Genomic DNA, 14,044 nt, shown 5'->3' on the forward strand with positions numbered 1-14,044 from the left:
AGCCTGGGGTCTTGAACTGGTCACCTCAGCATTCCAGGTTGATGCCTCATCTACTGCACCACCACAGGACTTCTGGGGCTAAATTCTTGAGTACCATGTGAGAGTATACTGATTTCTTACCCAGATAATCTTTTTATTTTTGCCAATATGATAGATGAAATAGATTCAGTAGCTAATGTTTGAGTCATTTTTGTCAAGTCCTGCACAAAAGAGCTCCAACCTGAGCTCCCTGGCCAAGGCTCATTTAGCTGTTTCTGATGTGGTAGGTGGATGAGATTTGGATATGAAAATCTAACTGCTTAGAAAAAACTCTTTACGTTGATTTTAATCAATTTGCATATATTTGGTTTTGAAAACTTTGACACCACTTTGGCTATAAAATTCTTATGATACAGCCTGATTATTTCATTACTATTTTTATTAAAATGCAATATAGCTGATTACAGTGACCCAGTGATGGAGAATTACAAAATTAGCCTAGGTTTATACTTTTAGCTTTGCCATTTAGCTCTTTGATTCTTGGACAGGTTATTTAATGCCTCTGCCTGCATTTTCATATCTGTAAAATGAAGATAAAGAGTTGGGAGATGTAGTAAGTATATATATATAAAGTTCTTAGTGTTTGTCAGATAGTAATCACTATGTAAGTGTTAGCTGTTATTAATATAGTGAGAAATTAGTCAAAACCTTAAAATACTTAGGTGTGTGTCTTGTACATTGTAAGCGCACAATTATTACAATTATTGTTTTTGTGACAGAGAGAGGGACAGACAGACAGGAAGGGAGAGAGATAAGAAGCGTCAATTCTTCGTTGTGGCATCTTAGCTGCTTGTTGATTGTTTTCTCGTATGTGTCTTGACAGGGAAGGGGGAGAGGGAGGAGGTGGCTACAGCAGACTGAGTGACCCCTTGCTCAAGCCAGCGACCTTGGGCTCAAGCTGGTGAGCCTTGCTCAAACCAGATGAGTCTGCGCTCAAGCTGGCGATCTTGGGGTTTTCGAACCTGGGTCCTCTGTGTCCTAGTCCAACGCTCTATCCACTATGCCACCGCCTGGTCAGGGCACAATTGTTATTTTTTGCAGAAGAATTTGGAGTCTTAGAAAGGACTTTGCCCTACTAGTTAGATGTAGGGCTAGGATTGTTACCCACATTTCCTGTGGGTCAGGAGAGTCTCCTATTCACTTTTTTTCTATTATCTATTAGTTATGTTGTCTTGGGTATATTTGAGGCTGGTTCCAAATTGAGAGGCTTTTGCTTGAAAAAGACCTGTGGTAGAGCAATTTGAAGTCTTTACACTTGCCTGTATTTATATGTAAATGTTTGAAGATGTTGATAGTGGCTTTTCTATACGGGTATAACTAAAAACTGGTGTGTATAGTTGACCCTTGAACTGTGTAAGTTCACTTACATGTGGATTTTGTTTATTTTAGTGAGAGAGACAAAGAGAAAGAGAGAGGTACAGATAGGAAGGGAGAGAGATGAGAAGCATCAACTTGTAGTTGTGGTACCTTAGTTGTTCATTGATTGCTTTTCTCATATGTGCCTTGGGATGGGGGGGACCTTGCTCAAGCCAGTGACCATAGGATTATGTCTATGATCCCACGCTCAAGCTGGTGAAGGCAGACCTTGGTGTTTCTAACCTGTGTCCTCATCATCCCATGCTGACACTCTATCCACTGCACCATGGCCTGCTCAGGCAGTAGTAAACACTTTTAAAGATCTATTTGAGCTTTGATATATGTATCTTTTGAGTTATGCCTTGGAATATCTGTTGGTGGGAATTGTAAGTTTGAAAAGTTGAAGATATTTTATTTTCTTCTGTACCAGGCCTTATGAACAAAAGCTGGGTATTGAATCCAGGCTTCTTTTATATTTGGAAATTTCTTTTTTTGTTTATTTCTTTATTTTTTAAAATTTATTTTAGAGAGTGGAGAGAGAGAGAGAAGGGGGGAGGAGCAGAAAGCATCAACTCCCTATGTGCTTTGATCAAGCAAGTCCAGTCTTTTTTACTTGTTTGTTTTCATTCTAGAGAGTGGAGAGAGAGAAGTAATTTCTTCCTTTCTTTTTTTGTGAGAGAGACAGAGGGACAGATAGGGACAGACAGGAAGGGAGAGAGATGAGAAGCATCAAATTAAAAAAAAATTTTTTTTATTTTTCTGAAGTGAGAAGCAGGGGGTGGCAGACAGACTCCTGCATGTGCCCAACCAGGATCAACCCACATGCCAACTAGGGGGCGCGACGCCCTGCCTATTTGGGCCACTGCTTCATTGCAATTGGAGCCACTCCAGCACCCGAGGTGGAGGCCATGGAGCCATCTTCAACGCCTAGGCCAACTTTGCTCCCATGGAGCCTTGGCTGTGGGAGGGGAAGAGAGAGATAGAGAGGAAGGAGAAGGGGAAGGGTAGAGAAGCAGCTGGGTGCTTCTCCTGTGTGCCTTGGCTGGGAATCGAACCTAGGATTTCTACACGCTGGGCTGATGCTCTACCGCTTATTTTATATTTGAATTCTTGTGTAAGAACCAAAAGTAAGGTCTAGGATTATGTTTTAAATTTTCTTTGGAGCAGTGTTTCTCTGGGAGTTTCAGAATGGGGCATTGTTAGTGTCAGAGTGAGCCAGGAATACCATGTGTCCTGAATGCTGAATATGGGGACAGTCGTGTACACTGATGTTTTTTCAAATGCTGTTAACATCACGATTGAGAAACCTCAGAGACAGAAAATTAAAGTTTATGACAAATACATTTATTTCAGGAGATACTAAGCATCTTCATGAGCTAAACTTATACATTATTCTATGTGGTTTTTTTGTTTTTTGAGGTATAATTGACATTGAATAATTAGGAATAGAATAGCTGGATAATGTGGTAGGCATGTGTGTTACTCTTAAAGAAACTGCCCAACTGTTTTCCAAAGTGGTTGTACTACTTTACGTCTACAAGCAGTTTCTCTGCGTTCTTGCCAATCTTCATCTGGTCAATCTTTCTTATTTTAGCCATTTTAGGTATACAGTGGTATCTTGAGATATGAGTTTAATTCATTATGTAACCGAGCTCATAAGTTAGTCAACTCATATATCAAACAAATTTCTCCCATTTAAAATAACTGAAATAGATTTAATCCGTTCTAGTCCTGTGAAACATCCCCAAACCATCCTAAAGTATGAAAAAAGACATGTTTTTAATTAAGAAACACACATGTATACTTTGCCAATGCATAACAAAATACAGTATATGAAATAAAAGAAAAAAGTGTTATTTAGTACTGTATTCTTACTTGGAGACAGACAAGTGTGGCTAAATGGAGGTGAATGGTGAAGGAGGAGGGAGGGAGGAAGAGATGCAGGCACTGTAGACATATAAACTAAAACTGCACTTTCTTCATGCTAAATGTAAACTAAAACTGCATTTTCTTTACTTTAAACAAAATTAAAACTGCACTTTTTTTACTTAAAACAAAACCACAAAAACTTAATTGTAAAAAAAATGCACTTTCTTAACTTTAAACTTAACCTAAGCTTAACATTTCGTATTTTTCATTTAATCATCACCTGTTTTTGCCTTTTTGGCTGCACTTTTGGCACTTTCACTTGCAGGACTTTTGAATAAAAATCTATCCAAAGGGCCTGACCAGGCAGTGGCGCAGTGGATAAAGCATCGGACTGGGATGTGGAAGGACCCAGGTTCGAGACCCCAAAGTCGCCAGCTTCAGCACAGGCTCATCTGGTTTGAGCAAAGCTCACCAGTTTGGACCCAAGGTCGCTGGCTCAAGCAAGGGGTTACTCGGTCTGCTGAAGGCCCGGGGTCAAGGCACATATGAGAAAGCAATCAATGAACAACTAAGGTGTCGCAACGAAAAACTGATGATTGATGCTTCTCATCTCTCTCCATTCTTGTCTGACTGTCCCTATCTATCCCTCTCTCTGATTCTCTCTCTGTCTCTGTAGGGAAAAAAAAAAAAAATCTATCCAAAGGCCCTGGCCGGTTGGCTCAGCGGTAGAGCGTCGGCCTGGCGTGTGGGGGACCTGGGTTCGATTCCCGGCCAGGGCACATAGGAGAAGCACCCATTTGCTTCTCCACCCACCCTCCTTCCTCTCTGTCTCTCTCTTCCCCTCCCGCAGCCAAGGCTCCATTGGAGCAAAGATGGCCCTGGGCGCTGGGGATGGCTCCTTGGCCTCTGCCCCAGGCGCTATAGTGGCTCTGGTCGCGGCAGAGCGACACCCGGAGGGGCAGAGTATCGCCCCCTGGTGGGCAGAGCGTTGCCCCTGGTGGGCGTGCCGGGTGGATCCCGGTCGGGCGCTTGTGGGAGTCTGTCTGACTGTCTCTCCCCGTTTCCAGCTTCAGAAAAATACCAAAAAAAAGAAAAAAAAAAAAGAAAAAAAAATCTATCCAAAGAGGTTTGCTTTCGCCTGCCTTTTAAAATGTTACGGAAACGTGACAAACAAGTGTCATTAAAAAGTGCTGAAGCACAACCAGTTGAAACTTTTTCTGGATGTTTCTTTTTTTTTTTTTGTATTTTTCTGAAGCTGGAAACGGGGAGAGATAGACAGACTCCCGCATACGCCCACCAGGGGTGACGCTCTGCCCACCAGGGGGCGATACTCTGCCCCTCCGGGGCGTCGCTCTGCCGTGACCAGAGCCACTATAGCGCCTGGGGCAGAGGCCAAGGAGCCATCCCCAGCGCCTGGGGCCATCTTTGCTCCAATGGAGCCTTGGCTGCGGGAGGGGAAGAGAGAGACAGAGAGGAAGGAGGGGGTGGGGGTGGGGAAGCAAATGGGCGCTTCTCCTATGTGCCCTGGCCGGGAATCGAACCCAGGTCCCCCACACGCCAGGTCGACGCTCTACCGCTGAGCCAACCGGCCAGGGCCTGGATGTTTCTTTTCAATGAAACTTGAAAGCTTCTCCCACATTGCCAGCATGTCTTTAATTTCACTTGTAGAAATCACTTTCTCCGGCTCTACCTCCTCCTCACTACTAATCCCTTGCAGAAGCTCTGTATGTTGCATCATCTGTAGCTCCTTCAACTCCTCAGTTGAGAGTTCCTCCTCATGTTCCTGGATGAGCTCGTTTACATCACCCTCATCTACCTCCTGACCCATTGATTTTCCAAGGGACACAATCTCCTCCAATGCTTCTACCTCGGTCTCGGTCTCTGGTTCAAATCCTTCAAAGAAATCCCTGTCTACAACAACATCAGGTCATAACTTTTTCCATGCCGAGTTCAAGTTTCTTCTTGTAACCTCTTGCCATGCCAAGTCAATAATTGTAAACACATCACAATGTTGTAGTGATCTTTCCAAAACTCTTGAAGGGTTAGAATTGTATTCTCAGTTATCTCAAAGCAGCGGCGGGACAAGTGCTTTGTGTAAAGCTTTATAAAGTTGGAAATGACCTACTGATCCATAGGTTGCAAGATTTAAGTCGTGTTGGGTGGGAGGTAGAGGATTTTCACGAATTTGAACTCATGGAGAATGTCATTTTCAAGACCAGGTGGGTGGGCTCGAGCATTTTCAAGGATTAGTACTGCTTTCATTGGGAGTTTATTTTCTTGAAGATATTTCTTCAATGCAGGACCAAAGATGAGATTTACCCATTCAGTAAAAAACTGCTGCATAACCCATGCCCTAGCATTGGTGCGCCACATAACCTGCTGTTTTTCTTTAAGAATCTTGTGAGTCTTAAAGGCTAGAGGATTTTCAGAATGATACACTAGCAGTGGCTTTACTTTACAGTCACCACTAGCATTTGCACACAGTGCAAGGGTCAGACAGTCCTTCATGGGTTTATGGTCTGGCGGCAGCTTCTCCTCTGCAGTGATGAAAGTCCTCCAGGGCATTTTTTCCAAAACAATCCTGTTTTGTCACAGTTGAACACTTGTTGGGGGATGTAGCCAGCCTTTGCGATAAGTGCAGCAAAACATGCGATGTACTCCTCAGCTGCCTTAACGTCAGCACTCGCAGCTTCGCCATGCCTCACCATGGAGTGGATGCCAGATTTCTTCTTGAAATTTTCAAACCAGCCATGACTTGCCTTAAACGTGTCTTCTACTGCCTCTTTTGAAGTTGATGGTTCTTTCTTCTTCAAGTTGTAAATAATACAGGCCTTTTTGTATATTACAGTCTCCGTCACAGTATCTCCTGCTAGTTCTTTCTCTTTCACCCACACCAGCAGAAGCTTCTCCATTTCTTCATGGATATTTGTCCTTAATTGGGACAGAATTGTTCCTTTCGCTGGATTTGCACTTTTGATGGCATCCTTTTGTTTAAGGATGGTACAAATTGTAGATGTGTTGCAGTCGTACAGCCTTGCCAGTTCAATCACTTGTACACCACGCTCATGTTTTTCTATTATTTTTTGCTTTACTTCTATCGACATCATTCTCTTTTCACCACTGTCCCTCACTTTCTTTGGCCCCATGATAGCACACAAAAAAAGTTAGTTAAAATGCAAAGATGATGCAAGAACGAGTACAGCGCATGAGATTTGACTTGATTCTGTGGATTACACATGAGAAAGAACGAGAAGCTGGTGTTGTGCTGCTGACGTGCCAACTAGCGACAGCTTCCCAAATCACAACTCGTATCTCGGAATTTCGCTCGGATCTTGAACAAAAATACTGACTGAGTCACAGTCGTATCTTAAAAAAGTATGTTGGTCTGCTCGTATCTCAAGGCACAACTGTATAGTAATCATCCCGTGGTTTTATTTTATTTTTTATTTTATTTTTTTTTAAATTTTTTTAAAGATTTTATTTATTCATTATAGAGAGGGGAGAGAGAGAGAGAGAAAGGAGAGAGAGACAGGGGGAAGGAGCTGGAAGCATCAACTCCCATATGTGCCTTGACCAAGCAAGCCCAGGGTTTTGAACCGGCAACCTCAGCGTTTCCAGGTTGACGCTTGCTTTATCCACTGCGTGGTTTTAATTTGTATTTCATCAGTTGTCAGGGATATTGGACATCTTTTCATGTGTGTATTTACCATCTGTATATCTTTGGTTAACTGCCTGTTTAAATCCTTTGCCCATTTGAAAAACTAAGTTTTGGCCCTGGCCCGTTTGCTCAGTGGATAGAGGGTCAGCCTGGTCTATGGATGTCCCCATATCCCTTTCTTTTTTTACCTCCCACAGCCAGTGGCTCAGTTGGTTCAAGCGTTGGCCTCGGGTGCTGAGGATGGCTTGGTTGATTCGAACTCAAGCCACAGATAGGGGTTGCCTGCTGGATCCTGGTTGGGGTGCATGTGGGAGTCTTGTCTCACTATCTCCCTTATTCTCACTTAAAAAAAAGATACAAAAAATTGCCTAATCTGAGGTCATAAAGATTTTATCCAGTGTTTTTCCTTTTATTATATAAGTTTTATGGTTTTAGATTATACATTTAAAATCAGTGATCTGTCTTGAGAAAATTTTGTTTATGGTGCAATATATGGATCAAAGTGTTTTGTTTTTTTGACAAATGGATATCCAGTTATTTCAGCACCATTTGTTGAAAAAATTATTTTGACAAAAAATAATTTGTCAAAAATCAGTCCTTATACTATATTAAGTAATAGAGTTAAGTATTGTTAGCTCTCAACATTTCCTTTTTTCTTTTTTTTAAAGCTGTTTGACTTTTTAAGGCTTTGAATCTATACATCAATTTATTGTCTATTTAAATCATCTTTAATTTCAGCAGTTTTGTAGTTTTTATTGTATATGTTTTTCATGTTTTGCTAGATTGATTCCTAAATATTTAATATTTTTTGATACTATTATAAAATGTTTTTGAAATTTGCTCTCTAATCAGGTCTTGTCCAATAAGCATGTGGCTCCTGATCATCTGTTGCAAATTTGCCAGCGCATCGGTCCCATGTTGGATAAAGAAATTCCACCCAGTATTTCAAGAGTTACTTCTTTACTTGGTGCAGGAAGGCAGTCTTTGCTACGTACAGCAAAAGGTACCTTAATTTGAAGAAGTGTTCTGCTTTGTATTACTAGCTTGATAATTATTATAATTGTGAAGTATTGTGAGCATTGTGGAAGAAAGGTTATATGTAACTATACACCATGCTGTGGACTATAAAATTCTCTGCATTTAGCGTAGACATTGAATTTTATTACGTAAGTGTTTAATGAGTCCTTCTGCATTTAAAAAACTGAAGGTGTAGATGTTTAGCTAAAAACTTTGAATTTATTCTGAGATGTGTTTGAGGTTTTATCAATGTGAGTTCTAAGCCTTCATTTTGTAGCTCACTTATAACTTCATTGAATGTAATTGTATGTGTCTAATAAACTCTTTAAATGCTAGAAGTATTTCATTTGATATTTAGATCTTTGAAAGCCCTTTGTTACAAAGGGGAAATGGTTTTCTAAATTTGGTAGCAGTCTGAAAACAAGCACCCAAAATATGTAATTGCATGGTTCTTTTTTCACCAAGTTATTTTGCTAAGTTATGTGGTAGCAAACTGTTGGAATTGCTGTTCTTTTTCTGTTAGCTTGGTAAAAATCACTTAGACTAAGTATATGTATGTGATATGAACTATGTATACAACGTGGCTTAACTGCTAATGGGCAAGAATGTTGGCTCTTCTGATCTTGAGCATACATCACGTTCATCCCCCGTGATTATTTTTTAAGATCTGTTGCTGCTGTGATGCTGCCTCTTAGCTGTACCAGCAGTATAAAAAGCTTGACTGAGAAAGGACCACCCTCCCTCTTGGTTCCATGCCAGACTGGTTTGTCAGCTTGAGTTGTTTCTTAGTGCTCTGTGGCCATGCCACACTGTGGCTTGAACCAGGAAACTTCGTATTCTTCTTTCTTCTCTGTCCCTATTCACCTTGTAATTATTCTGTTTTAGGTTGTTATATAGTAGTTACCTGAGTAGCCTGTTTTCTTTACTTGGGTCAAGCTCAATGTCGTTTTGTGACAAGCACTGCTTTAGAACTGCTGGCAGACAGTAGAGATGTCAGCAAGCTGTCCTAGGGTAGAGACCATATTACTCTTTGTTTTGTATCAGTGCCACGGGAGGATGCCTGGTAACTGCTCTTTGATCAGGATAGTGGTAATGAATCCATTTATGTAAAACGGAATATACCTGTTAGTTTGGGGCACCCGAGGCTCAGTGGAGGTTTAGTAGGATGCCTTTCTTCCCATCCTCTTTTCAGTTGTGAAAAAGCTAATTTCTAGCACACCATAATCTGTGTTTTGCTGCTCCCTCCTATAGACGGGCAGACATTTTTTCTTAGCATATTTGCTGATAGGTCAAAGAGGGATGGAACTTTAGAATTAGTGTTCTGAATCATAGTTTGTACATATGTGCTCTTTTTTAAAGATCAGCTATAACCCTTAAACAAGAAGAAAGACATTTAACTTTGTCATTTTCCAAAGGAGATTCAAGTCATGGTAATATTGGCCAAAATTAATTTTAAAAATAACATCTGAGTAGTTAATTAAATCAAAGATTTCTATATAAGTCAAAGAAATTAAAATTTTCCTTAAAAATTTTCAGATTTGGACCTGCTGTGATTAAGACTTTTTATCATTAATTGTATGGTTTAATTCCATATTAAAAAATAACTTATTTGGTAGCAAATGGGACTTAAGAGTCAAAAGATCTGGTTTTGTGGTCCATCTTGACTAATCACTTGCAGTGGATCTGTTTAAAGGCCCTTGAACCTCTGAGCCTCAGTTACCTCACTTGTAAATTGGCGATTCATACCTACCTCACAGGGTTGTTGTGAGGATCCCATGAGATAATGTATGTGGAAAGCACTTTGTAAATTGTAAAGTGCTACATAATGTTAGTTGTCGTTGCTGTATCTGAGATGTCTGAAATTTCTTTTTTCCTTTCAGAAATAGTCTAATAAACTTCTAGGGCTTTTCTGTTAAGTATATTAGTTGGTAAAACTTTGAATAAACAGTTTATTAAAATATACGTAAGTATTCTATAAAATCTTTCTTGGGGTTAACTGTCAAGATTTTATGTGTATCTAAAATTCATTTTAAAGACTGCAGGCACACAGTTTGGAAGGGCTCTGCCTTTGCTGCTCTTCATAGAGGAAGACCTCCTGAAATGCCGGTGAACTATGGTTCCCCACCAAACCTTGGTAAGTGAGGCTGGCCTTTCAGATGTCTGAAACCATTCTTCTAATCTCTTAACCATCTTTGTAACTGCTGTGTAAAAATTTAAAAGAAAATACTGGTGGATACTGGTGGTGGCGTTGTTTCAGTAGTAACAAGGACTGATTTCCAAATTTCTTATTTAAAAATAATTACTAAAAGTAATAAAAATTAAAGGAAAGCAATTTCACTGTAGGAAAAAGTCTGAACCAGTGGTTATAATAGAATAGAACTGAGAAGAAACCTGTGTTCTTAGGATTTCTTGAACATAGATTTTTGTTTTGGAGTTTTTCTTAGCTTTTTACATACTGGCACCCCTTAACCATCTTTGTTGTGTTTATTTCCTAGTGGAGATACATCGAGGCAAACAACTCACAGGGTGTTCCACTTTTAGCACAGCATTTCCAGGAACTATGTACCAGCATATAAAAATGCACAGAAGGATTCTTGGACATCTATCTGCTGTTTACTGTGTAGCATTTGATAGGACAGGACATAGAATCTTTACAGTGAGTTAATATTTTAAACTCAATTTACCTGGAGCATTTGGGCATTCATCAGAATCTTCTAAGAAGTCTTATAAAGCATATAGATTCTCAGGGATTTTGACTTACTAGGTCTGGTGTGGGGACCTGTAAATTTGCATTTTTGGTGTCTCAAGTGATTCAGATACAGATAGTCAGGTCTTGTGCAGTGGGCTGTGGTTCTTGGGCATGATTATCACAGTGTTTAAAAATATGCTCACCTAAAACTTCTTCAGCCCATTCTAGACCTACTGAATTGGGTTAATTTCTACTATGTGTATTATCCAAAGTCAAACCAAAACCCTTCCTATAAATACCCAAATCTCTACAGGTGATTCATACTCACATTGAGTATGTACTTACTAATTCAGGGAAATTGATTACTTGAACACTTAAATATTATAATTATTATAATTATTGTAAAACTATATAAATATTTGAAATTTAATTTACATTTTGAATGTTTTAAGGAAAATTAGCATGGGCAGGCAGTTTACATTTTATGTCTCAGATGTGAGATTTTGTGTAGATACCTATTTGCAGAATGGATGGATGTTGGCTGGTACTATAAATTTTAGACTCTGTTGTTTCATTGTTTAAAATGAAGGTGCTAGTCCCATTATTTTTTAGTTATTTTGGGGAACAACTACTCTTGTTTCTCAGCCTGTGAAATGTAGATCTGTTTTAACTCATCAAATTATTGAGCTTGATGTGAACTAAACTCACATTTAACCATTGTTCTTGAAATAGGCAAGCCATGAACTTTTAGTTGGACTTATTACTTGGCAGATAATTTTGGGAAGAGTATTTATAATGTGGTCTGATCCATAGAAATGAAAACTTCACATTTTCTTTATGTAGACATCCTTTGATTTGAAGAAAACACTCAAAGTGTTCTAAGCATGAGTCACAATTTACAGAGTATTCTTCAGTTGGAAAGAGAGAGGAGGAGTTATAGCTAATTTGAGTGATATGTAAATGGCATTCTTTTAAATGATGTAAAAGATATCTGTATTAACATTTATCTTGGGTGTATTTTTCTCAGGGTTCAGATGATTGTTTGGTGAAGATATGGTCAACACACAATGGCCGCCTATTATCCACATTAAGAGGTCATTCTGCAGAAATTTCAGATATGGCTGTAAACTATGAGAATACAATGATTGCTGCAGGGAGCTGTGATAAAATCATTAGAGTGTGGTGCTTGAGAACTTGTGCCCCTGTTGCTGTACTCCAAGGACACACGGGGTCAATTACGTCTTTACAGGTAAACTAACATTAATGGGCACATTTGAATATTATCTTTTCCTTTAAAACTCTTTCACTTCGGAGATGAGAAATAGTAATATGCTTATAATTATATGATCTATTTAAAATTTAGTAATCGAAAAGATAATTTTTCTTGAATCTTGGAAGAATGATATAATAAATATGTAATGCAATTAGAGCTTTATGTGAATGCTTAATAGATGACTTACTGCTTCCTTTAGGTTTATGATTAAGCTGAATGACTCAGTTAGAAACACCACTAGTGCATAGAGTGTAGGCCTGGGATACTGAGGACCCAGGTTCAAAACCCTGAGGTCACTGGCTTGAGTGTGGGCTCATCCGGCTTGAGTGCAAGGTCAACAGCTTGAGTGTGGGATCCTTGACGTGACCCCATGGTCACTGGCTTGAGCCCAAAAGTTGCTGGCTTGAAGCTCAAGGCTGCTGACTCAGCTGAAGCCAGCTTCCATACACCCCACCCCCCCCGCCACCCCAATCAGGGCACACATGAGAAAGCAATCAGTGCACAACTAAAGTGCAACAACTACGAGTTGATGTTTCTCATCTTTCTCTGTCTCAAAAAAAAAAAAAAAAAAAAAAAGAACTGGTAATCAGTTAATAATTTTTCTACTTTCAAACTTGTGGATTTTGATAAGCTAATTAAATTTGCTGAAGTACATATATTTAAACTCATTCTTATTATGCAACATAATTAAATGTCAAAATAACCTGGAGATGTTTTCTCTGAACATATGTACCCTGATTTATTAATGTCACCCCATTAAAATTAATAAAAAAATGAATGAATAAATGGAAAAAATATTTTTTATTGATTTTAGAAAGAAGGGAGGAAGGGAGAGAGAGATGGAGAGAGAGAGAAACACTAATCTGTTGTTCCACTTACTTATGCATTCATTTGATTCTTATATGTGTCCTGACGGGATTGAACCCGCAACCTTGGTGAATCAGGACAAAGCTATAACCAACTAAGCTACCTGGCAAGGCCAAACTTATTTTTAGTCCATATTCTAGAATTTAGATTTAAACAGTTGCTTTTAACATTTTTTTTTTTTCAGGGACAGAGAGAGATAGATAGGGACAGAGAGATAGGAATGGAAAGAGATGAGAAGCATCAGTCATCAGTTTTTCGTTGCGACACCTTAGTTGTTCATTGATTGCTTTCTCAAATGTGCCTTGATCATGGGCCTTCAGCAGACCGAGTAACCCTTTGCTCGAGCCAGCGACTTTGGGTCCAAGCTGGTGAGCTTTTTGCTCAACCAGATGAGCCCGCACTCAAGCTGGCAACCTCAGAGTCTCGAACCTGGGTCCTCTGCATCCCAGTCCGACGCTCTATCCGTTGTACCACCGCCTGGTCAGGCTGCTTTTAACATTTAAACCCTTCATTTTATTTATTTATTTATTTATTTATTTATTTATTTATTTATTAGTATTTTTCTGAATTTGGAAACGGGGAGGCAGTCAGACAGACTCCCGCATGCGCCCGACCAGGATCCACCCAGCATGCCCACCAGGGGGCGATGCTCTGCCCATCTGGGGCGTTGCTCTGTTGTGACCAGAGTCATTCTAGCGCCTGAGGCAGAGGCCACAGAGCCATCCTCAGTGTCTGGGCCAACTTTGCTCCAATGGAGCCTTGGCTGCGGGAGGGGAAGAGAGAAACAGAGAGGAAGGAGAGGGGAGGGGTGGTGAAGCAGATGGGTGCTTCTCCTGTGTGCCCTGGCTGGGAATTGAACCCGGTTCTCCTGCATGCCAGGCCGACGCTCTACCACTGAGCCAACCGGCCAGGGCCTAAACCCTTCATTTTATATACTTGAAGAGATAGAGCTTGTAAGGAAGCATCTTTGAAGAAATCATAGGTTAAATCCTAGCTCCTTACAAAATATATAACCTTGGGGAAAAATCATAATACAGGTTATAAATTATACTCTTTGAGATGTTGTAATGATAAGTGTGTGGATCATCTTTAAAAAACCACCAAACCCAATTCTTCCTCTTTCTTTTCTGCTAAATGGCAGTGCTGGTCTTCCTTTGCTAAACTCCTTCCCTTTTTTTTTTTAACTCCTTTTCTTGAATGTCTCATGGATCAGCAAGTTGTATTGCTTCTTTCTTCCTGACTTTCCTCCCCATTCTGAGGGTAGAAAAGATTAAGG

The 14,044-nt window shown here is 39.9% G+C and overlaps 1 protein-coding gene across 5 annotated transcripts in view; it reads left to right on the top strand.

Moving 5' to 3' along the window:
• The window catches only part of BRWD1 (bromodomain and WD repeat domain containing 1), a 152,577-nt gene that overhangs the window by 15,087 nt on the left and 123,446 nt on the right, over window positions 1–14,044 (top strand). For all 5 annotated transcript variants that reach the window (XM_066259356.1, XM_066259358.1, XM_066259357.1 and 2 more), the window contains exons 5-8: window positions 7,775–7,925; window positions 9,975–10,073; window positions 10,435–10,595; window positions 11,656–11,877. In XM_066259356.1, the coding sequence (XP_066115453.1) occupies window positions 7,775–7,925; window positions 9,975–10,073; window positions 10,435–10,595; window positions 11,656–11,877 (633 nt within the window). The remainder of the gene's footprint in view (window positions 1–7,774; window positions 7,926–9,974; window positions 10,074–10,434; window positions 10,596–11,655; window positions 11,878–14,044) is intronic.

Source organism: Saccopteryx bilineata, chromosome 2, assembly GCF_036850765.1.
Source record: "Saccopteryx bilineata isolate mSacBil1 chromosome 2, mSacBil1_pri_phased_curated, whole genome shotgun sequence".
NCBI classification, from domain to species: Eukaryota; Metazoa; Chordata; class Mammalia; order Chiroptera; family Emballonuridae; genus Saccopteryx; species Saccopteryx bilineata.